Source organism: Lagopus leucura, unplaced genomic scaffold (assembly GCF_019238085.1).
Source record: "Lagopus leucura isolate 7727_CA_CO unplaced genomic scaffold, USGS_WTPT01 Super-Scaffold_100043, whole genome shotgun sequence".
Classification (NCBI taxonomy): domain Eukaryota; kingdom Metazoa; phylum Chordata; class Aves; order Galliformes; family Phasianidae; genus Lagopus; species Lagopus leucura.
In genome coordinates this window covers 1,332,095-1,356,936 of record NW_024962290.1, presented here as the reverse complement: position 1 = coordinate 1,356,936, position 24,842 = coordinate 1,332,095, and the positions used below count along the sequence as shown (strand labels likewise).

At 35.9% G+C, this 24,842-nt stretch overlaps 1 protein-coding gene across 1 annotated transcript; it reads left to right on the top strand.

The window, feature by feature from the left end:
- Nucleotides 1-56: 56 nt before the first annotated feature.
- Nucleotides 57-22,161, top strand: SYCP1 (synaptonemal complex protein 1). Its single transcript, XM_042884331.1, has 31 exons — nt 57-164; nt 1,058-1,142; nt 1,331-1,377; nt 2,675-2,839; nt 3,624-3,691; nt 3,878-3,951; nt 4,973-5,031; nt 5,517-5,586; nt 6,579-6,652; nt 7,539-7,647; nt 8,814-8,908; nt 9,052-9,236; nt 10,058-10,125; nt 11,397-11,458; nt 12,510-12,614; nt 13,527-13,630; nt 14,115-14,232; nt 14,450-14,520; nt 14,729-14,810; nt 15,401-15,463; nt 15,697-15,759; nt 16,521-16,583; nt 17,368-17,484; nt 18,068-18,178; nt 18,924-19,016; nt 19,826-19,900; nt 20,335-20,394; nt 20,550-20,729; nt 21,189-21,326; nt 21,655-21,741; nt 21,827-22,161. Exons 1-31 carry the CDS (start codon nt 57-59, stop codon nt 21,968-21,970), a joined length of 2,943 nt encoding a protein of 980 aa, XP_042740265.1. The 3' UTR covers nt 21,971-22,161.
- The last annotated feature ends 2,681 nt before the right edge of the window (nt 22,162-24,842 follow it).

Genomic DNA, 24,842 nt, shown 5'->3' with positions numbered 1-24,842 from the left:
ACGGCGCGGCCGCGATGAGGCGCCGGTTCTGAACCATTACTCGCTCCTTCGAAGCCATGGAAAAAGGAAAACCGTTTAAACTCTTCGTGCCGCCGCGTTTGAGCGGCGGTCAGGTGTCTGCAGTCAAACCCCAGACCAGCGCTCGGGCCGCAGAGCCGTGCCAGGTAACCGAGGCGGAGCCGCCGAGCTGCCCGGCAGGAGCCATACCCACGCAAAGCCGGGAGAACACAAGCATGCTGAATGCGCTGAAATTGACGAAAGCTGGAGGGATGCCTGTGAACAATTTCGAGTTTAATTTCAAAGGCTTTTCCTTTTTTTTTTTTTTTTTTTTTTTTTTCAAATATTCTATTTCCCCCCAACAAAACCAGAAGGAAGCATCTCGGCCATCAGCTGTGTATTTTAACTGTACAGCACTGATGACAAATTAATGTATGTGTTTGGTGCCACTCATTTATTGCTGTGAGAGGTACACACAGATAGACAGTGTTACCCTCTGATTTAACGGCCCCACCAGCTCAGCTGTGCAGTGAAAGTGATGCTGCAATGCAGTTATGTGAATTCTGTGCTGACACTTCCTAGTAAACATATCTAGGTTCATGTATGGTGTCCTGACAGGAGATGAGCTGTACTGTTTAAAAGATGAATTGCTGCGACTTTCAAACCGCCTTGTAAAGTCAGTTTTTCATGCTGCAAACAACCTTAATCTGATCTGTTTTGGAAGTACTGCTGGGAATAAAGCAAAAATATATATTAAAAAAAATATATGGTGCATTTTATCCTTTACAATTATGAACAATAGCTATTAGAAACATCCACTTGTCTAGCCACAGTCTGTAAAGCACACAGAAGATCAGCTGTTGGAAAAGCTGCTGTGAAGTAAAGCAAGTAGGAGAGCTCCAAAGCCAGCACTCATCCTTTGGGCTTTCAGAATAGTCGACAGCTGCTCTATTAATGGGAAATGCCTTTTTTTTTTTTTTTATGTTAGCTGTATTTTTCAGAGTTTTATAATCCTTCTTTGCAAAGCTACCTGTAAGAAAGTAATATTTAAATTTTGCAGGGTTTTAACAAATGTCCAGGTGATGATTTTAATTTACCTTTTGTAATGACAACTGCAGCAAGCCATGGTGAAATCACTGATGCAGGTAAGGCTAATGTAAGCACTTATTTTAATAAAAAAAAATATATATATATACATATATATATATACATACTGCATATTTTTGCTTAGTTTTATAATGTCAGCGTTGTAATACTGTTAGACCCACACTGCTCTTTTTGCTGTAGTTTGTTTTTCTGAAAATACATTGATGAAAATCTTTTCCCATTTCAGATTCAATTTCACAGCAAACAAAACTTTGCCCTGAGGTGGATGAAGAGGTCAGCCAAGTGTAAACTTTGCTTTTAAGTATAAACCTTACATATTTAATTTCTTAGGGCCTCCTAATTTAAAGCATTATTAAGTATATACTCTGGTGCTAGAGGATGTAGTGAGAGGGGAATCATTATTTTCTGTGACTCCTGTTTAAAGCTATGTCGCTTAGAAAAGTTTTTCAAATTCATTGAACATACCTTCAGATAAATCTTCGGATATTAAGAGGATTTCCAAGTCAAAAGCAATAGTGCCTGGGAAGTCTTAGAGTTTCAATTATAGTAAGACTAAAGGAGTCAAATATTTTTGTGAATCTGGTGAATTGTGAATCTGAATGGAAGGCACAAGGGTTGAAGTGAAGATTATCCTTTGGAAAATCAAGTAGATTATTCCAGTTACCTTGTCTGGCTTTATCTGTAAAGCAACATCTTTAGTGGAGTGGTTGCCTCAAGCATTTGATTCTATGTTCTTTTTACTAATGTTCTGCTTTAGTATAACAGTAAAGCTAATTTTTTTGTGGTAGCTTTCTGTGCTGCCTAGGAAGGAAATGCTGGTGGCAGCAAGAAAATAGAACTTATTTCTTGCAGTCCTTTTAGTAGTTTTCATATCCCTGAGGGCTGAACTTCTTTAGCCCTAGCAGATATTAGAACTAGATGTTCAGAATTGTAAAAATACTACAATGCTGCCAAGAGCAGGACAGCATTAGATGATAGTATACCCACCTACAGAACTTGCAACTACTCTTTACCTGCCTAAGCCTCTGATCAAGCATGGCCTGTACAGTGCTTTGAAGATGTTCTAAGAGCACAAGGCGTGCTGTGCTTTTGGTTACTTTGTATATGAGATAGCTGCAGGAGTACATTGTGTGTCAAGATCTGTGATTCTTAAGCTAGCAGGATCTGATCTTACAAGAGCAGGAATGTGCTATGAGGAGCCTAACAGAAGGAATCCTGGCTCTACTGATAATTCTAGCAAAATTTTATGGACTTTTGGTGATGTGCAGTTTATGATATCTTTAGAGCTATCAGTTCAGCAATATCACTGTACCTGAAGGCAGAAAGATATTTTTCACTTGTGCTTGTGTCCCTTACATGTTCTGTGATGTCTGTTGATACTGACACAGTGGATACATGAATATCATTTCCTGCACTTATGATTTTGTGTCACCAACTGTGGAAAGAAAACAACAACAACAACAACAACAACAAACCTCTTGTTATGATATTTCTAAGAGATAAACGTGCATGTGAAACATTATTATTTAAATAACATTTGAGATGTAAATAGTGGAACTTGTTTTAATAGAATCTGGAAACAATGAATGAATTGTATTCAAAACTGTACAAAGAGGCTGAGAAGATCAAGCGATGGAAACTGGCTGTAGAATCAGAACTAAAGCAGAAGGAAAGAAAATTTCAAGAAAATAGAAAGATTATTGAAGCACAGCGTAAAGCCATTCAAGAATTGCAGGCCAGTATTGTACAACATGTGTTCAATATGTAAATGAAAGAGAAAGCTCTTCCTGACTTAGTGTGAAAATATTGTTCATACGGTTAAAGATTGCTATAGAGGTTGAAGAAATAATTTTTAACAGTTTGTGATGATTTAAAGATGGTTTGGAATCAATAACTTATGGTTCTACTGTTTTGAAAGGAAAAAGTTCATTTTTTGTTTCTCAAAATAGTTCCTTTTCTTTAACAATGCACATTCTATTATTGGATTATTCAAACATGCAACATGCTGTAGGGCTGCAGAAGCCCATTCAAGGCTGAATAAGCTTTCATGCTTCTGGTCTGTGTCAACTATGCCAAGGCATATTTCTATGCTCAGCACACACAGGAAGCAGTTTTTTATCTAGTTGGTAGCAGTGCAAGGCTCTGTGACCAAAATACATATTTTGAACAATTTATCAGCCCTTTTATTTCTTCTTGTTGTTTGTTTGCATTAGATTTGCTAACCTAAGTCATTTAACTTTTGCCTTGAGAAGATGGTTCTGCTGAGAAGGCATGCACACAGTGTGCAAATGCATGGCTGGATAGGATGCTTTTAAGTGCTTCAGTTCCTGGGGAATTATTGCTTAAATTATATAAAAGATGTAAGAAAAGATGTCTTGGTACGTAATGTCAGATAAAGCAGATTTCTGTCTTTGGGTGCAGATAAATAATTTTTTCATATCAGGTTTGAGAACTGAGAGTATATTCTAAGTATGTTTTCCAGTAACAATCTATTTTATATTTGTCTCCTGTGAAATTAGTTTGAAAATGAAAAGCTAAGTTTGAAGCTGGAAGATGAGATATGTGAAAATAAAGATCTTTTAAAAGAGTAAGTAATGGCCAAATATATTTTTGCAAAGAATAGATTTTCTTACTGAGAACTGCTTTAGTATGGAAAGTTAAATTCATCTTAAATTATAAAGTTAATTAAAGCATTCACATTGTTACACACAAGTGTACAAAGTACCATACATTCCTGTGACTGCATGTTATAGTATTATTTGTCTTCTTTTAGAAACAGTGCCTCAAGACACCTGTGTAACCTGCTCAAAGAAACCTGTAGTCACTTCACAGAGAAGTCCACCAAATGTAAATGCTGTTTAAATCTTGATTCATAAAAGTAAATTTGCTTCTAACTTTCTCTAAACTCACGAATGAAAAAGCTCTTGTTAAGTTGTGAATAAAACTATATGAGGTTCAGTGCATCAGGGTAAAGTTCAGAAATAAGGCAAGAATTCGAATACACGTCTATTTTGTAATGCTGAATTCAGGGGTGTTCTGAAGTCAGTATGAATGTTTGCCAAAATATTACAAGTTTAGGCACTGCAAGCAATACTGATTAACTGCTGGTAGCCAGTGGAAAGGAGTGCTGGTTTCCTGAAGCCTTGTCACGTTTGGCAGTCCCTTCCATATACCTTGAATATATTAACACATATTAGGTGGCACTTCTACTGCTTAAAAAGAGATATGAATTGATTTTATTTATCATTGCCATCTTAAAAAACTTTGGGAGTTGGTATGCTTCTGTTTGGAGCAGTTAGATACTCCTCACACCAAATTGGGCAATCCAAGAAAGCTGCCTAACTTAATTAAATTCTCAAGGTTATTAAAAATGTGGTTAACTTGTGATCTTAATTTATATGAAATTCAATATCATGGTGATAATCTTCAAAATTTGGTTGTCTTGTCCTGGATCCTTAAAAAGTATATAACTCAGTCTGACAAATACAAATAGCTGGGTATGCATTTGCTGTGCTCCTACGATAGCTGTGATTCTCACTGTTGTCTTCTATATGTGTTTTCCTAAGGGAAAATAATACCAATTCAAAAACGGAAGTCGTTGTAAGGTGAAGTATTGTGACATTCTGTAATGGCAGTTCTGTGCTCACGGATATCTGCTGATGGAAAGTGCTAAACTTCATCTTGTACAAAGCTATAACTTTTGGCACACTATTTTATAATGTGCTTGTGTTGTTTTATTTTTTAAATAGGAAAAGAGCCTTTTAAAATTCCTTTCCTTTAATTCACTATGCTGCTTAAGCATAATGGCTTGAACAGCTGGCATTCTTTTCCAAAAGAAAAACTTTATCATACATTCTTATTTTGATAGATGAACATGAAAGAGAAGAAACAAGACAACTATATGAGGAACTTAATAACAACATTGAAGTAAGTGACATGGTGTGTTAAAAAGCTCAAATGTAATCCAAGTTAAATGCATGCACTGAAAATCTGGATTGCGTGTATATGTCACTTACAACATGGGACATCACTGTCAATGATACATTTCATATGTTAAACAGAGTCAGTGGGCACATGGAATAACAGTTATTAATTATCAGTCATTGTAGCTACTAAGAAAGGCACAACACCTTCTTCATTATTTTAGGAATCTAAAAACATGGACCAAGAAAGATATCTCATCCTTGAAATTATTTACATAAAACCTCTTAAACATCCAATTTCATAAAAAATAGCATCTGTTAACTCAAAGTATGTTTATGCTCAGACTTCAGATTTTTTTCTATATGTACATGAATAAGTGTGTAATAGTAGTGCTTTTTTTGTTTGTTTTAAACAAGCTACAAACATTGCTCCTTATTACTGAAAGTACCTAGTTTTACACAAATGTATGTATCAAATTTTACTTTTAGAGAATGATAGTGGCATTTGAAGAGCTTCGTGTGCAAGCAGAGAACACCAGACTGGAAATGTGTTTCAAATGTGAGAGTTGTGCTTACTGTGTTTCTGCTGCAGCTTCACAGATCTTACTGCGTGCAGCTTCAGGCTGGATGCTAGAATGGTGAACTGTGACCATTAATACTGTTTTGAAACCATGTCCTAAACCACACTGCACGCTGGTAGAGTGATAAATGCCTTCTATCACTATTTACTTCAAAGGAACAGACGTTGGAAATAACCAGCTAAATTCAGTCACTTTGACAAGGAACCTCTTGTCTCTTATTTCTTACCTGAGTCTTATTCCTGTAAAGTGAGTTACAGTCTTCCTCATGGTACAGCCTACTGCTTTCTCTTGTCAGACTTCATTACCACCTCAGCTTCTCTTAGTTTGGGATAAGCCTTTCAAATTTCTTAGGAAAGGTAAATTCACTGCAGGTTTCCTTTTAGACTCTTTTATACTTCTTGTATAAATTTTGCATCTGATGAATTGTTCCATCAATACAATTACTAATTTACTGAAAGTCTGGGCCCTGTCTTACTGTTCATGCCTGCTGTGTCTGGGCCCTTCACTGTTTTTTCTACTAGGTCAGATTTGAAACCTTATTTTTGTAATAGTCACTGAAAGTTTTAGTTTTGTCTATGCAGTACAGTTGGAAATCACTACTTATTTTACGTGGTTGGTTTATTTAAATGTTAATGCATTAGTGTGCAGGTACAGAAATTTTAATCAAGTATTTGCTTTATCTACCACTAAGGGCCTGCCTCATTTTTACAAGCATATTTCTGCCATTTTTCCTATAACAATCTATTAACAAATACATGTAGTAATGGAGTAATTTTGTGGAAAGCTGACACAAAAGGTATTTTGTCTGATTAGAAAGGTATTTCTAAAATGACTTCAACAATTCCTCTTTAGGAAACAAATTGTGCAGTTGTACAATTGTAAAGCAATCTTAAATAGAAATTGTATTTCTCTTGGAGTATGTTTTAGCTAGTATATTAAATATTGATATTTTGATATTTTTGATCAATAGTAAAAGAAGCAGAAGAAAAAATGGACAACTTTGAAAGAGAATGCAAGCTAGAAGTCAGTATGAAGGAAAAGCAGGTTTGCTCAGTTTTAAAATCTAATATGTACAGTTTTATTTTTGCCACAAATCTTGCAGTTTCATTAATATTTGATGTCTATCTGCTCTCATGAGTCACTGATATTACTGTTATTCTAAAAGTGTTTGTTTGCAAAATATTTGTAGTTTGGAAGGGTGGAAATAATACTGCAAATTACATTCTGATAGTGTGTTCCTTTAGTTATTTGGAATAAAATTTGAATTTGGCTACTGCATTGTAATGAGGGACATTTCTGCAACGGGATTTAGCAGTAACAGCAAAGCACCAAAGAAGATTGCCTGTAAAAGAAGCAGCTTATGCAGAAGTATAAAATTGACCAGAAAGCAGGTATTGTTGATTGCTGGCAAGAAAGGTGAGAAGAATGACTACAGCCCATAGCAGGCCATGCATTAGTAGGAGAGGTTAGGAGCCTGAGACTGGAGTAGGCATTTGTAGTGATGAGACATCTGTAATGGAAGATGGAATTGAAAATTGAATTGTGATACAGTTTTAATTTGTAAGCAAGAGACTGAAAAGCAGGGCGTACAGGAAGGTCAAGCGCTGCTGTTTGTTTTTTTTTTTTTCCTGAGGATAGATGTGACACAGCAAAGATGCACAGAGTGTTTTGGGGCATTCATTACTGAATGAATAAAAATGGAAAAATAACAGTTGGAGCTGTAAGTGCATCAGATTCTGCTACCTTTAGTGACATCCTGGTATCTTCAGTCTGTTGGAATTCATGTTCTGATGTTGAACTAAAGAGCTTTAAGACCCAACCAGTTTATTTAACTTGAATTACAGCAGTGTGTTTACTACTCATATGTGAATGAAAAGATGAAAATCTATCTTCTTTTTTTAGACCTGTGTTATTATTTTAATTTTGTTAGATTTCAGTTCTTACTGCAAGGTGTAATGAAAAAGATGATGTAATAAGAGACATCAAGACTCACCTGCAGGAATCAAAAAATAAGATTGTGGACTTAGAAGAAGCAAAAAGTAAGAATTATTTCTGCTATATTAAAATACATTTGGTTATAAAAGTATGGAAAACAGAAATGATGATGATTTCATCCTGGGGAAGTTAGCAGGAGAATTTGGGATCTTGCAGATCTTCTTTTCATTTAGAAACAATTAAGATCCTGCTGATGCGTGAACTGGACTTGTAGCATATTCTCCTTTTATATAAAATACAGGCCCTTATTTCATAACAAAGTTCTTCTCCTCAGTCTTAGACAACACCCTCTTCTTGTATTGACAAGAGAACTTCACTGTGCAGGACTTTTCTTCTCCTGCTTTTCCATATACCCTTGCGTGCACACGGTTATGCTGCTATAGAGGTGCCATATATTCTGTCTCTCCTTTTCCAGAACAGAAGTATGGACAGATACACCAGGGCATGATACAGGCCTGCCTGTGCTCTTGGGATTGTTCTGTTTCCATTGGTTTGAATAGTAAACATGTGGAAATGATAGTGCTTTCCTGCTTACCACATTAATCTATTTAAATTCAATCATCTAGTATTTGTTCAGAAGTCCGTCAGTGTTCTCTGTTCAACAAGACACATTTTCACACCTTGGACAAGTAACTCCCCCACGTGTTACAGCTTTTAAATGGGATCATATCTGCAAATAGGCAAAGGCCTGAGATCAGAAGTATGAATAATTTTGAAAGGTTCTTTTGTCTCAAGGATGATTCAAGCAATGAAAGCTTTTGTAGACTGCAAGGGGAAAATACTCAAGTTGTGCATGCTTAGAATCAGGTGTGGCTGGGAAAACTTAAGCCTTAGAACTTTCTTTTCAGTATTTCTAAAGATATGACAAAATGTTTATACTATATGATACAAGCACCTTTGTTCTTTAGAACTGAGACAGTTTTTGGTACCCGCTTCCCTGGGTAGTGGAAAGGCAAGTTTAGTATCATTTTTATTCCAGATACGAGTGACTGTATTTTCTTAAGTTTTATAAATGTTACCAATTTTACATTTTGGATACGATCACTAATTAATTTGAATAACCATCTCATAATTTTTTCCTTAAAAGTGATATGAATACATCATGCAACTTGATTAAGTTGTAGGAATGCGTTTATCTGCAGAACACAAATCAAAGCATTTTGAAGAAAACATTATTCTCCTAAATGTAATTTGTGTATTTTCTGCACAGGGCATGAAGGGGAAATGTTAAAGGAATCTCAGCTCAATCAAGAATATTTAAAGGCAGAACTGGAAGAAGCTAAAAATTCATTGCGAAAAACAGAGGTATAGCTTGTTTGTAATTATATTTACATATTTTATATGTAATATTACCTATACCACAAAAATAGTTACTGATACTCTACACACAGAGCAATTGTAGCTGGTTGTTACATTATATGTTTGTAAATAATCAAATTGTTTTGTAGGCTACTCAAGAGAGCTTAGAAACTGAACTGCAAAGTACAATGAAAGCATTAATTCAGGTCACTCAGGAGAAAGAAACACAGATGGAAGAATGTAAAGAAGCAAAGGCTCTGCATGCATCCATGTTAGAGGAGTTCAAGGCTTCTACTTACAATTTGAAAAGTTTGCTGCAAGAAGAACAGAATAGGTAATTTAAGTTGTCTACAACCAAAGTTTGTTCTTATAGTTAAAATAGCAGGTCACTGAGCTGCTGGGAATAAAACCTAAGTGATGGTCTAGTGGTTTTTTTTGTTTGTTTGTTTTGTTTTTTGTTTTTGTGTGTGTGTGTGTGTATTTTAAATATATACACCTTTTGCCTAATTATTTGCATTATTAGCCCTTAAAGATGGTTATAAAATAGTTTGGGTTGGAAGAGACTTTAAAGATGATCTAGTTTCAATGGCCCTCAACCCTCCACTAGATCTCCCTGCACTGCTTGGTTTTGTATGGATGCAGTTCTTGACTAACACAGCAGCCATCTCACTTGTAACGTAGAAGTTCTTTAATAATGAAACAGTAGTTTTTAAAGTTATACATATGTTAAAAAAAAAACAAAACCCTTAGCAACTAAAATGAACTTTTCTAAAAATGGGAACAGAACTGTAGATGTGTATTTTAATGCTATCACAACTGAGTTTTTCAATGAACAGTGAGTTTGTGTACCTGGCATTAAGGAATCTCCTAAGTAGTTGCAGGCTATGACAGACCTAAAGAATAAAGGGAGATGAAGGTGAAATTCATATTCTGACACATCACCCTAAGAGCAGAGAATGTAATGTGATTTTTAAAATTACACTGAATAATACTGGGAAAATAAATCCTTGTCCTCCTGATTTTCATAAAGAGGTACAGATGTATCTGCCTGTCAAAAAGGCATCTATTTAAAACATTTGTGGTATGACAGTCTTATTGTCTCTAAGCTTTCAAAGCAGTGCTGTATACTGAACAGAAAATGTTTGTAATTTTTAGATTGAAGAAATATGAAGATGAGTCAAAACTGCTTACATTGGAGCTCACAAATAAGTCTGCTGAGCTTGGTAAGACTTGTAGAAAGAAAGAATGTAAGTAGTAATAACATTTTTTTTTAATGCATGGTCACTCCTGGAAGTCATCTTGGTTTCTCACATTACTCCAGTTAAGACATGTAGTGCTCCAAACCAGTTTCAGAGAGGTAGCAGATGGGCTGCTGAACAATAGATTCCAAGAGTAACTTCTGTAGTGCATAGCAGAGACAAAGCACCTGCCTTAGGCTTTCCTGCAGACTGCTTACACCACACCTACAGTGGTTAACTTCAAATATTACTTTGATACCCTGTTGTAATGTGATGGAAAGCACAGCAATGACAGCAGAGCAGCAAGGCCCTAGTCTGCAGCAAGTGAGAGTTTGCTCACCTGCAACACCCATGGGCACAAAAATAAAGAAGCTGCTTACCTTCAGAAGGCCACAGGCAGGGATCTCAAGCAAGATACGCTCACCTGCTCTGCTAACCTTAAATGAGGTGTGGGAAGGAATGATTCTGGCTCCACCCCCTCCAGCCACTCAGGTGTGCTGCATGCAGCCGAGCTCCCCTGGCTCGGCCCTGCGTTCCCACAAACACTCAATCACTGCTTCAGACCACGACTTTGCATTTCCACTGAAGCTAATTTCTAGACAGGCACTCCTTAGCCCCCAAACCAAGACTGGTACAGTTTGCCCAGTGTGCAGCATGTATCTAACGATAGACAAGAAACATGGCTTAGTACATGTTTTGAGGGAATATACATTTGTTCAAAAATTGCTGACAAAGGCCTGTCTAGAACAAGGTGAGATGTGACCTGTGATAGTAACAGAGCAAAAAATTAGCTTGATGCACAGTACTTACAACTAAATAAGTGAATGTGCATGCAGAAAACACATTTTAGTTACTAAGTGGATTCTTTTTTCAGCATATCCAGATTTTTTTCTAGAAAATTACAAATACATCAATACACCAAGACTATTCCTTTGTATATATAATTACAGTCCACACTATAATATTTGAAACCATGGCTACAGAGAGCATAATAAGCTCTGAATTTTACTTCAAATCAATATGTAGCTTTTGTTCAGAAGTACACTCACTAATAACTTTCTGAACATATATATGTAACTCTACATTCAGATTAAGTGATAGTTTAGGTTATTAAGCTTTTAGATTTCTGAACTTAATTCAAGAAGTTTTGATAACTGAGTACTGCAGTAGGATTAATTATTTCTATTGTCTGCTGTATACCAAAATTCTGTAATTCTCACTATCTGTTCAATAACTTTGCATTGCACGTGCTGCAGAAGAGATGACTAAACTAAAACGCGAGAAAGAAATGCAACTTGAAGAGCTGTCTGAAACACTGGTAACTGTTGTTCATTTTATTAGTCTCATGGCATTTATCTTTGATGTGCAGTCTCTCTTGTCTCATGAGTACCTTATATGACATATAAGCACTGTCTAATGTTCCTTAAGGTTGCTTTCTTATCTGTCTTTCAGACTATTTTGCCGTTTTCTTTCTACTATTTTATGTAGTTTATTTCTTCTAGTCAAGATTTCTGGCAATTTCTTCCTTCATTCATGCCTATTCAAGTACCATTCTCCACAGACATGAAGATTCCCTATCTTTAGTACTCACTACTTCCTCACCACCAACCTTTCTGAAAAATACTTTGTGTGTGTGTGTGATGAGCATTAGCTCATTCATTGTGAACACCAAACATATAATATTTAAGCCTGAAGGATCAACTAGTTTTCAACAGTAAATATAATTCCTTGAGTGGCTGGCTTTCTTCATAGTAATCCTTTAGAAATTAAGCCTTGTAAAGGCTGACCTTACTTTAGTATTGAAAGGATAACCAAGCTTCTGACACCACCCAGGAAAGGCGATAAGAATTTGTGAAAAGCTTTTGTGTAACAAAATGATGGATTCAATAAGCAATTTCATAGATTGTATGGGTTTCTTTCTTCACACGTCTATTGCAATTATTCTACTGTCTGAGAGGCATTAAGTATGAAGATGTTTCCTCCATGCTTCAGCGTTCTGTATCTAGGAAGCACTGCTTATTGTGTTGATAGCTGTTCCTTTCCAGAGAAAACATACAGGAGTCTGAGCCTGCTGGAAGGTCTCACGGCTATAACACCATGTATTCCCATGGTGTTCTCATCTCCTTATAGGGAAGTTTCCTGAGGTTCATGTTCTGTTATGAAAACCTGAGTTATATGAAGTATACTTTTAAGACAGGTTTATGTTAGTTACAAGCTGTATTTACCAGTCCCAGAGGAAACTATCTCAGTTAAAGCAAGAAAATGGGAAACTAGGTTTGCATGTTACCAAATGTGATTTACCACGTGTTCCTTAGGCACTGCTATACATTGGATTTTCTAAACTGAGTTTCATCAATGTTCTTAAACAGGGAAAAGCTGAAGAAGTTCTAGCAAAGAAGAAAGATCTTGAGGCTACTGTTGAAAATTTGCAAGAGAGAGGAAAAGAGATGAAAAATATTCTTCAAGTCAGAGAGGTCTGAATAAAGGGTGATAGTAAATACGACATTGTTTTATACGTGTATATGTAACGTAATAAATGTCAGGTAGAGTTAGGCCAGTGGTCTGTAGCATTCTGCTTCTGACAGTGACAGCCAAAGCTATAGGTAGCAGAGGAGCCTGGTTATCAGCTATGGTTCATCCTCCATACATTCCTACAGTAACTGTATTCAAAGGATATTTGAGGACACATCCCTGTCAGTTCCCTTTGCTATCAATTTATAGACTTACACATGTTCACTTGTCTCATCTGGTTTGTCTCTGTGCTCCTGCTATTAGTCTCTACAGCCTGCTGTGCTAAGAAATTCCAGAAGTTCATTATATGCTATACTTAACTAAATACACACTGACATACATTCTTTCTCTCTCTTTGCTTAAATTAACTGCATACCAGTACATATGGTTTCACTGTATCACTAGTTATTCAGAATTAGTGTTCAAAACATTTATGTACTATAAAATTATATACTTTGTATCTAAGTTATAATTGCCTCCTCCTGTAATAACATCACATTTTTGAGGGAAGGGTTTTACTTTGTAGCCCAGAATGCATCCAAAATATAATGGTAAAATTTTTTTAATATATGGAGAATTCAAAAGCCTACGATGTCAGAGGAAATACTGACTTCATTTAAATGCCCATGGAAAGGTAATTTTGTCAGCACTTTTGCAGACTACTTAGGCTATAAAATAGAGGACACGTTTTCATTCATGTCAGAGTTTCATGTCCCACAATACTTCCACATTACATCAGATCGATGTAAAGATAAAGTCTGTGTTGTTTATGGCTTTGTTTCATCCTAAAGCTTTGTGTTGTCAGCTCAATTCTGACAGCTTCCTTGCACTGTGGTTTACCTATGTACATTCAAAATACTGTTTTTCTTCTACAGAAAGAATTGCATGATCTGACAGTACAGCTGACTTGTTCAGTTGAAAAGGAACAAAATTATTTGAAACAACTCACATCACTGAATGCAGATCTCGAACGAGAGGCGTATGATCATTTTTATTTAATCAACTTCAGTGTCCCATAGAAGTCACTTTAATACACAACCAAATTATGTGATTCTTTTCTTATGAAAGCTTTTAACTTCTGCAGATAGCATTACATCCTTTATGTAATTTATAACGTACATTTTACGTATTTGTGTGCATCTAATTGTACCATATCTCTGTGTCTTAGTTGTTTGAACATGACTTGAGCGTTTCTGACATCACCGTTAACTGCTTTGAGATGGATGTTAAACTACATTCTTGTCAACCATTCTATTTATGCTATTGACTTATCTCCATTTGTCCTCCTGTTGCCTTTTCATGTTACTATGGCTCTATTTTACATTTGTTGCAAAGATTGCATTTGCAGATTCAGGCGTGGACTTTTTCAGTGTGAAGTAACATTTTATAACAGATAAATCTAATGTTAAAAGAAATTTCAAAGTATACATTCTTATTTCTCTTGACCGTTTATCCTAAATTAGACTAAAGAATGAGCAACTAACAGTGAATATCAATACGCTGTTATTAGAGAAAGAACAAATGTCACAAGAGAAAAGTAATATGGCTACAGAACTCAAGAAACTGCAGGAAAGTCATGAGGTGAGCTGTAATCTTCCATCTATTTTCAAAGCACAGGGTTATATTAAAAAAAATCATTTAGCAAACTACAATGATATACTTCTGTAGAGTATCTGAATTGGTTTTTTCTTTAAAACACAACATAAGTGCAGTTACCCTTGTGAATTGGCAGCTCACTGTACTGATTAAGATGTCACCTCACATTTTACTTATTTTGTTCACATGGGTATTTATTTAGGATCAAAGGGAAAAAGAAGAAAACATAAAGCAGTTAGTAGAACACCTGGAAGAAGCAAATGGTCAGCTGAGGCAAGTAAATCTCAGTGTACAGTATAATTAAAGGAAGTAGTTTGTTTCCTCCATGGCTCACCTGAATGTTGTGTTCATATGCTGCTTTCTATTATATATAGATGTCTCTTATATGGAAATAAATCATGGATAAATAGTAAATAAGCTGCATTGAAAAAGTAATATCCTTAAATATACATTTACTAATATTTGTTAATTTGGCATTTAGAAATGAACTGGAGTCTTTGAGAGAGAAGATGGCAAAGAAAGGTGAAGAAGTTAAAAGCAAACTGGATGAAAGTGAAGAAAATGTAATATGGTTTCTCATCTGAAATATAGCATCACCTGTAGGATGTAATCTAGATGGTTGTTTTTTCCTTTTCTGCAAACCCCACCTAGGGATGTTCTCTCTTAAAGAGGTTTTATTCTTTCAGTGCTGCTACCAATTGAATCAACACATGTATGTACCCTGACACTTTAAAAGACAAGCACCTTCACTGGAATGTCCAGATTTGCCATAGTTTAGGCAAATGTAGAGCCTAATTTTATTTATTATTTTCATACACTCAGTAAGTAATACGAGCTTCATGTGTTTAAGTGTTTTTGCTTTCCTACTCCATTGTCAAAGCACACCTGCTTTTTTTTAACATCACAGTGGATTTCAAAATTTTATCATAAAATTCAAATAATGTATTCAGGACACGGGATGGTTTCTTAGTTTTTTGTTTGTTTGTTTGTTTACAAATAAATACAAAACAGAATCAGCTGAATTGTTTTTGAGGAAACTGCTTTGAAATTGTAACATTATTTATTAACGATTCTGCAATTACATATTTTTCTTCTTTAAGAAAGTATAAAAGTTGTCACAATGTTCTGACTAGATTTACAATTATAATTCCAGACTAAGAGTATTGAAAATGAAATTCTGAAAAAGGAAAGACAGATGAAGATGCTAGAAAATAAGGTAAGTAAATTAATTTTTCTCATGAGGACCTGATTGGCTGATGTTAAATACGTGGCTGGAAAAATTCTTGTGGCAATTCATGGTAAAAGCTCCAACCATTATAACATGTTGGCGTTTGTTTCAGTCTCACTGGAATCACATCTTTTCAAATGCATCTTTTAGAACTTTCACAGTAGTGTCTAAGACATGGAGTCATTTTTAACAATGAATTAACGTTTGAAATATCCCTTCAGTTGAACACCATGAAGAAACAGGTGGAAAACAAAACAAAGTGCATTGAAGAGTTACAGCAGGAGGTAAGTACATTTTCAGAAGTATTGAACACAGAAAACATGGCATTCTGAGGTTGCTCTTCAGCTGTCCTCCTCTGGTGTGATTTCTTCAGGCATACTTACGTAATTCATAACATCTCCTTTCTTATCTTACCTCTGAGAGAACTGAAGGATCACCTTTGGAATCACTTGATTTGTAAAATCATTCTGACTTTTGTAAAATGCAATCACAGTAATAAGAAATTTAATAAACTTTTCTTATTTTCATTTAGCATGTGGCATCATTGATCTATGACACCATACTTGTATATACATCTCATTAGAAAAGAATCATGCATTTGGACAAATTGTCAGCAACTGTACTGTAAAACTATACAATTTTGTATTTCTTTTTATGACAGCTGCACATTTTTCTGTCAGCAGCATTTTCCCAGAGTAAAATTCTCAAACCACTTGCTGAGAATCAACAGATCACAACATCTGTTGTTTCTTAATAGCATAACACAGGAGTACATTTATTTATATATAAGCTACATTGAACAAAAGCTGGAAACACTGTGTGTCTTAGTTTTTGTTCCTTGTTCTACACCCTCATTCCTTAAAATCTGATTGTTAAAGTAGTTTAACACTTTCATTTGGAGATTTGTTCCACAATCTGAAGTGGAGAAAAAGAAGAGAGTTATTTGCTTGCTGAAAGCTGGAATTTGGGGATTCAGACTTACTGTATGAGGCTAAAACATTTCATAGCCCTATTCACTTTTATTGTTATTATTTCACTTTAACAGAATAAGGTACTGAAAAAGAAAATGACTGCAGAAAGCAAGAAAACAAGTAGTTATGAAGGGAAGGTAGGTTTAATTCGTGTCATATATATGGTGCTGTTAAAACACAAAAACTGAAGTTCTGAAGTCTCTAATGTTGATAAAACACGTTAAGCACATTCTTCTATGTTTTATGGATTGATGATATGGATTCCAGAGGGCTAAATAAGCCCACGATTTTTGGAAGTCATCGGATATAGGGCTGTCAGGTATTTGCAGGAAACATCACTTATCAAGGAATGATGATCCTAATAAGCTCCTTTCCTTTTCATTTTATTGATAGAATACTGAACGTTACTCAGTAATGCCACCGACTGGGCAACCTGACCTAGGGGTGACAACCAGCCCACAGCTGGGGTTGGAACGGGACGAGCTTCAAGGTCCCCTCTGACCCCAGCTGCTCTAGGATTCTATGCCTGTACAGCTGATTATGCTTCATTTTCTTACCCAGCCTTCCACACCAGCAATATTAAAGGGTCTCCTGTTAAAAGGCAGGACAGTGTCAGATTGCTGCTGGGGTTCCTCTATACTGTAATGATTCTTTGTGCTTTGCTGGATCTAGTTTTAGGACTGCTCTGATGACTGGGATGGAAGAACTGCAGTCTTCCCTGTTGTGTTTCTACAAGTATTTTCTAACTCTCTTCAGGCCAAAGTTCAACTCCTTAAGATGAAAACTGAACATTAAATAGGAAGTAATACAGCCACATACCTGAAAAGTACAGAGTGGCTCTACTTAAATAAAATGGAAAAAGACCAAACCATTGGCATATTAATTCTTGAACAAATAAAAATACTTCTGTACTCTCTAAAGGTGAACAAGCTACAGTTAGAGATGGAAAATATGAACAAGCAACATAAGGCAAGAGTTGACATTTATGAAAAAGAAATTGAAGCAAAAGGAGTAACTGAAAATAACTTACTTGAAGAGGTGAGAGTTGTTAATTTTTTCTGCATCTTTTAATTAGCGTTTGAAGTAAGATCAGTGCTTGATATATTTTATGAAGCTATATCCATGAGATTCCTTGCACTTACATAATAGTCTTGTAAACATAAATTGAACTTCTTGTGTATGCCAGTGAACAAAGCTTTAGAACACTAAATCCTTTAATCTGGACTCTCTACATGTCTTTAAAAATAAGAACCCAGTTAAAAACATATTTTTGTCAAGCTGTTATTCACAGATGCCCTATTCTTGGAATAAGTACAGAATAAGCAAATAGGTTAATAATGTTTCTCATTTGAGTGTTTTCCTGGCCACGCTTTTTTTGTTTGGAATCAAAATATTAATTGGAATATGAAAGAAATGTTACAGAAGTGTTTGAAATTGCACCGTGGCTCAAAATCACACTTGTCTGCCATGGAAGAATGGATGTATTTTTATCTATATTTTTTCATTTCAACAAATGTCTAGAAGATGCAGGATTAGAAAAGGATCTTCCAAGCAGATGAAGATTTCACTAAATGGGACTGTATACAGATTGCATTAATTAAAAGATCCTTGTTACTAACAGGTAGAAAAAATGAGGTTACTTGCTGATGAAGCAACAATAGCACAGAGAGAAGCTGATATCCGATGTCAACACAAGATAACTGAAATGATGGCACTTATGGAAAAGCACAAGGTAAGCTTCCTACTATGGGACATTATGATAAATAAAAACCTTTCAAATCCAGAATTTACAAGTTAGAAAGTAAAACTTCGTCAGAGACCCAAGTGTGGAAGCATGAGGTTTAACACTCTTGATTTTTCATCTTCTAAAAAGAAATTCACCTTCAGATTTTGAAAACATGTCTACTGCCACAGAAACTGCATTGGTGTAAGCTGCAGAGAATCTTAACACAATGCTATTGGCACATTTGAACTCCCAGTAATAATGAGATGTGATGGTGGTAATGGTTTCTTTAAAAAGTCCTGTAAGCACAGTTTGTGCTTTGTAGTCCTAATGTAATATTTGTCAATATTTTCAGTGTTTTTCAATTTTTTCTTTCCATCAGGAGACTCTTTAGCGATCTTCAGCATTATAACATAGCATATTTCAATGGACATTTGTATTACTCTGTTTTGCTGTACATTCAGCAGATCACAGTAACAAAAATAACGCGTCCAGCTTTATGTACTGGAGCACACAGCACTGTGCAGAGATAAAGCACTCTGTGTTGCCCCACAGAATAACACACAGCACTGCTTGTGAAGTTTCTGTTGTACTATTTCTGCAGAGGCATCACTGTTTGTTCACAGTGCTTCCTGCAGCTCCAGAACAGATTGATTTAAAAAATTAAATAACATTTTAAGATTAGATTGATCTAGAACACTTAGTCCAATGACTAATGTCCTTTTTTTGTTGTTGTTTGCTTGGTTCAATACAGCATGAATATGATAAAATGGTTGAAGAAAAAGATACAGAGTTAAAACTATATAAGATAAAAGAGCAAGAGCAGGCATCATTGAAAAGAGCTTTGGTAAGGAGTGCTCATCAGTGCTGGAGAATGAAATGGAAGGGCTGCTTTTCTAAAACATCCAACCTTCTGGCTTGCCTGGGCCACACTGAGAAAAGAGGGGTTGTTTTGGGCCAACACAATGCATCTTAATTACAGTACCTGTGTGCTTTTCTGTCTACTTCACTCAAAAGTGCTTCATGTTTTAACCTCACTGTCTGCTTATGAAATTTTAGTATTAAATAGTTTTTCAGTTTTTTCCCCTTCTCACAAATATTCAAAATTCTTTCCTTGGATGGTTCTGAACAGTAACTGTTTCACAATACTTGATCACTTTTTAAAACAAGCTTAAACAACATTTCAAGTCTACAGTTGCATAACTTTTTTTCCTCCTTTTCCTTTCTGGAACACTTAGCTTTGAGAAATATTCTGAGAGCAAGCATTCCCTCAAGACTTCCATAAAAGTGTGGTTCTATAACAGCTACTTAAACTGTAGTCTTTTTTCTGACATTTCCTTTCATACAACATTTCTTTACTTTTATAGAAACTGTGACTCAAGTAACACATTTTTTTTAGATCTTTTTAATTTATTCTTAGATGAGGAAAAGTTGACTCTATCTGTGTTCATCTGTTATTCTAGCACTAGAATCAACTCCCAAAGTGAGATAGACACCTTTCACCATACCAACTTTATGGATAAACTACTCTATTTGAGCAAATTGAATTTCCTTTGTTTATACTGAATATCACTGTGAATTAATGTCTCTTTCAGACTGTTTTCTTTTTTCCAGGTTAAGCACACCTAACCCTTTCCATTATCTAATTGGTTTCAGGAAACTGAACTATCATGTTTGAAAAGTGAGCTGTCATCCCTTAAGGAACAGCTTAAGGCAGAAATTGAAAACAAGGTATTGCATTTTGGGGATTTTTTTTTTTTTTTTTTTTATATAGCACCATGGGTGATGTGCTTGGCCCAGTCACACGTGCTGCAGCAATGACAGCTGAAATGAGTTCTTGATTCTAGGTCTTGCAGTCTTGAAATCAGAGCTTAATGCTCTCTGAAGTCACCATGCCTTCTGGTGGTGAAAGTTTTTCATGATTCCTGAGTACGAGTGAGGGGAGCGTGGAGGGAGTAAAACCCCCAAGAACTGTCCATCAGAAATGGGAAAAGTTGTATAAGAAATAATACCAGGAACAGAAAAGTCATATTTTTCAAATGCAGTTGAACTAAACCTGGATCACATATTTGTGTGAACTTCTGTAAAACACCAACAAGATTTTTAATGGCTAAACAAATCTAATAGCTAAATACAAATAAAATATTTACTGCCTCTCTTTTTAGGAGAATCTTGCAAAAGACCTCTCCAAAAATAGGGCTCCTGAAACTGAAAAGAAGGACAAGGTAGTTGTAATGATTCATCATTATACAATTTTAAAGTTTGGTAATATGCATATAAGCAATCTAATTGAAGTTAGATAATATAAAGTTAAATAAGATAAATAACACACTCTGGACAAAAGGCACTGAAATGTTTTTCAACCGTTTCTTAATTCTAGAAAATACAAACTCATTTTTCTGAGACTCCTAAACCTCATTCAGATCCGGACTCTGCATCTATTAATGTAAAAAAACTATTCTCTCAGAGTGATATTCCCATAAAAACCAGCGTGATGGAAAGTACAAAAACATCTCCTCGAGCATTTCTACAGAGTCCTTTGGTCAGACGATCCTTGAAGGTTTGTAACTCACACCGATGAATCATTCTTATTTCTCTGACTCTATTTTTTCCTTCTGCTTAACATCCAGTGAAAGAGCCACTGAAGTAAAATCAGTCTGGCTCTTGCTGCCACTCACTATCAATATCTTTCTGAAAGCTTTCTCCTTCAGACTTGTTTGTTTGCATTTTCATGAACGTTGGTTATAGTCTGTCTATAGTGACTACAGTTCAAACTGACAACTGAATTTCTGCAGATAAGCTTAAAAAGATTAGATACAGTGTGCCATGAAGCTCAGTTCTTCTGCAGCTGCTGCTTTTTTTTTCTCTCTGTTTTTTTCCCTGTGCACGACTTTGTTTCAAGTTTTGAATGGAAAGGCAATCATTCCTTGATACGTATCTGTAAACTGGGTTATGAGTTTAGTGTTGGATTCCATCATTACCACTGAAAATGTAATTTTAAATACTATCTTTTTCCCAGACATATACTGTAAAGACTCCCCCAGTACATAAAATGCAAAGTGAAAGCTCAGGTCTGATTTCAGAACAGAGGAAAAAGCAAAAAGTGCTTCTACAGCTGGATGCTCAGTCAGATAGCTCTGAACACAGCGACCTTCTGGTAAAACTCAGAACAAATAGCATGGTTAACAGTTCTTCATGCATACTGCTGTATCTGAGGATGTAAAATAAGGCATTTGGGCTTCTCTACATAAAAATATCCTCATAAATTATCTTATTTAATTGTCTCTTTCTGGAATTTTATGAATAATTAGTAACTTTATGACAAAAAATACCAATGTTATAATGAATCTTTACATTGTTTTTATGGAATTGTTGAGGTTTCATAGTGATATCTTAACTTTCTTTTTCATACTCATTCCTAAGGGGAAAGAAAAGAGATTTTTGAATGTGGTATAAGGAAGTAACCTTTCTGTTTTTAATTTAAGAGCCTTGTTTCAGATGAAGAAGTATTTAAAAAATTATACAAAGATTATCCACAAGCTTCACAATTATATGCAATGACACCAAAACAGGTACGTTCCCTTTCATATAGATCAAAATGAAGAGCAGATCATCTTTGTTTTAGAAACTATTGGATGGCTTTGTTCTTCTTCTCAGAAACCAACTGCATCAAACCTGAAAGCTCCGAGCTCTGCACTGAAGCTTGCAACTATGAGAAAAGTGAGAGAGACTGGATGGACTGCAGTTTCCAAAATGGACAGGAAGAGAAAAATTAAAGATTCTGAAAAACTCTTCTCTTAAAAATAAAAAAAAAGAGCAGTGCCCCAACATTATTTGATTAGGACAACTCAGTATTCTCTGAGCATTAGTGCTTTGTTGCATTTTTCTGCCACATTCAATATGTTTAATACATGAATTTCCTTGATTCAGACAGTCCTTATATAACTACAGTCTGCAGAGCATTTTCAGTGTTTTATTCATGTTATAGAAAGTCTGGAGACATTTTAATATTGAAATGAGAATAGTTCAAAGAAAACTGTTGCAAAAAAATTCTGTTACTAGAAATGCTGGCTTTAAAGAAATTCAGTCTTGTTCTTCTAAATTTACTCTCTCTTTCTTAATACACAATTCACAAAGCTATATTATTTAGTAAATGAAATGCTGAAGCTGCTAATGTGCAGCATTTTTACCCAAAGTTGTCTTACATTTTCTTCTTGTTGAGTATTTTGTTGCCAGTAGCTACTTCCTCCTATGTTAGAATAGTTTTGAAACTTCCATAATTCTATTTTCAATAGAATTATGAAGGTTTAAGATCTCTGTGTCATTAGGAACAAAATACATACACACAGTTTAAGACTGTAACCGGTGTTGTCATTAAATTGTTGACCTCGAAGTGTGGGACCGTATGTTGATCCTTCATTTATCAGGGCACAGATAAAGTCACAGGGCAGCTTTCCTAAGAACTAACAGCTTCTGCTAGGTAAGCATAGAATTATATCTATTTCTCCATGAATCCCTAATTAATCTTGGTTTCACAACTATTAAAAACAACAACAACAAAAAACAATGTGCTTCCGAGCCTAAGAATAACCAGACATCTTAAAAATATTAACAGAAATTCCTGGATCGGGCAGCAAAACTTGTATTTCATTCTTTTTGTGCAGCTGAAAGTGCAGAGAGCACAAAAGAGGAGGCAGAAAATCCAAGCAAATCTTACAGAACTTGCAGTTTCAAGACTCGCTCCATTTGACAACTGAACTTCTACACCAAAAGCAGCAAAGAAAATTTATAAAGATATTAAAGGACTCTAACAACAACAACACAGTGCACATCACAGTATTAATGGTCATCCCTGACTTCCTAGAGCCTTTTCTGTTCCTATCTATCAAAGTATTTGATTTTATTAAGAGGAGAAACATAAACCTGTGCTCACACTGAGCAGATAAAACATTTTTATCCGAAAAAAGAAGAAGTGTTCATGCATAGCATCAAGTCTCCATACAAAGATTTGGATTCCCCACTGCTGCTTCTTGGATTGCCAGTCAGATCAGAACTGCACCACAACCACGAGAAACTGACAGCTGTCTGGGTCGTTTTTTAGTTTTGTCCTGCATGCAGACATTGTTTATCTCAGAATAACAGGAACTGACATATCTGGTGCTCCATAGTGAAACATAACCAGTCTATCACACAAACCACAACAACTAACAGGACTATGAAGCATTTTAAGACTGTAAGAGGAAATTGTTGTTGTACCACATGCAAAGAGAAGAGGTGCCCTTTTAATCTGTGCTTGACAGGAAATGCTGCAGCTAATCCTAGGAGAGAAAGAAAAGAACGGTCATCTGTGAATCTACTAATTTAAAAGATAAGAGCTACATTTCCAGCAAGCACAGAGAGACTGGCAATAGACAGATGAGCTCTGAAAATTCAACAGCCACATGTTTAAATGCAAAACCTGATGGAAAAAAAAACAATGGCAGCATATTAAGGGGGCCTGCAATAGGATGGGGTTGGAAAGAGTTCCTCTACCAGAATACTAATCTGTTAGAAATCTAATAGGTTTTGTCTGCTTCTGTTTATTTGCAGTTAGCATAGCTTCTGAGTTTGCTGCCTGGAAAGATGGACGTGTTTCAGCTTTAATGTCCACAGTACTGTATGCCTGCCTGCCTGCCATGGAATTAAGACTGGCTCATTCTGCTCTATACTGTAACCACCCATGTGTTGTACTACTGACAGGACCAGAAATGATTTATGGTAACTGATCTACACTGTTCTTACTTTGACTTTAGGCTTTGGTCAGTGACAGAGAATCCTGTTATGTTTTTACACACCCTGCACTGAGCTTCTCTGGCTCATTGTAGACATCCCAAGGTAACAGACCCAAGAACTTTATGCTCCTTAATTCCATTTACAGAGACCACTTCCAACACCTCTTACAGAAATCAGCATACTGGCTTTCACTTAATGAAAGTGTAAAATAAGGGATGTGACTGAATAGAATGGTTTAGTTAAGAGAAAGGTTAAAGATAAATAATTTAAAGCATAAGTGGCTGTTCCAGAAAACAGCTACAAAGCTGATGGCTGTTGAACTTTGCATCTCTGCATTGTCTGCAGGTCAGCAAGGGGGCAACCAAAGAAATGGATCCATAAGCATCAGATACTGAACTATGAATTTTAGCAACCTGTAGGAAAGCAGCTTTGTGCACTCACAGGTTGTCACAAAGTCCTTCATTGTGCTGCCACGTTGTCCTGCTGTTCCCAGAAAGTTCTGGGTTCTCACCCCCAGCAAATGTTTAGAGAGGTCAGCGGTGAAAGGAAGAAGTCTGGTCACATCAGGACAACCTGGGAAAAGTTCCTCTACCAGTTTAACAGTTTGTGTAAATTACTGAAGAAACAGGAAGACAACTGCAGTGATACCCAGTGCCTTCTGATGTGTGGGCAGGGCAAGGGATGCCTCACAACAGGCACAAGGAAAGAGGCTCTCTGTGCCCATATTATATGATGCTAACATGAGTACAAGGAGCAGAAGTCCCAATAGTCTGAAGGTCCACTCAGACCAATCAACTGCACTTCCAAAAGGAATTTCCATTCTTAATACTTGGCCAGATATCTCTGTACGGCATGGGTGAGAAAAGCCAAGGCTCCTGAGCTCTATGGAGATTATGATGCA

Bases quoted from the DNA above. Each gene is read 5' to 3' on its own strand.
- SYCP1 (XM_042884331.1), top strand. From the start codon at position 57: ATGGAAAAAGGAAAACCGTTTAAACTCTTCGTGCCGCCGCGTTTGAGC. The intron at 2,840-3,623 runs GCCAGTATTGTA...CTGTGAAATTAG, and splicing joins AAGCCATTCAAGAATTGCAG to TTTGAAAATGAAAAGCTAAG. The intron at 11,459-12,509 runs GTAACTGTTGTT...GTTCTTAAACAG, and splicing joins AAGAGCTGTCTGAAACACTG to GGAAAAGCTGAAGAAGTTCT.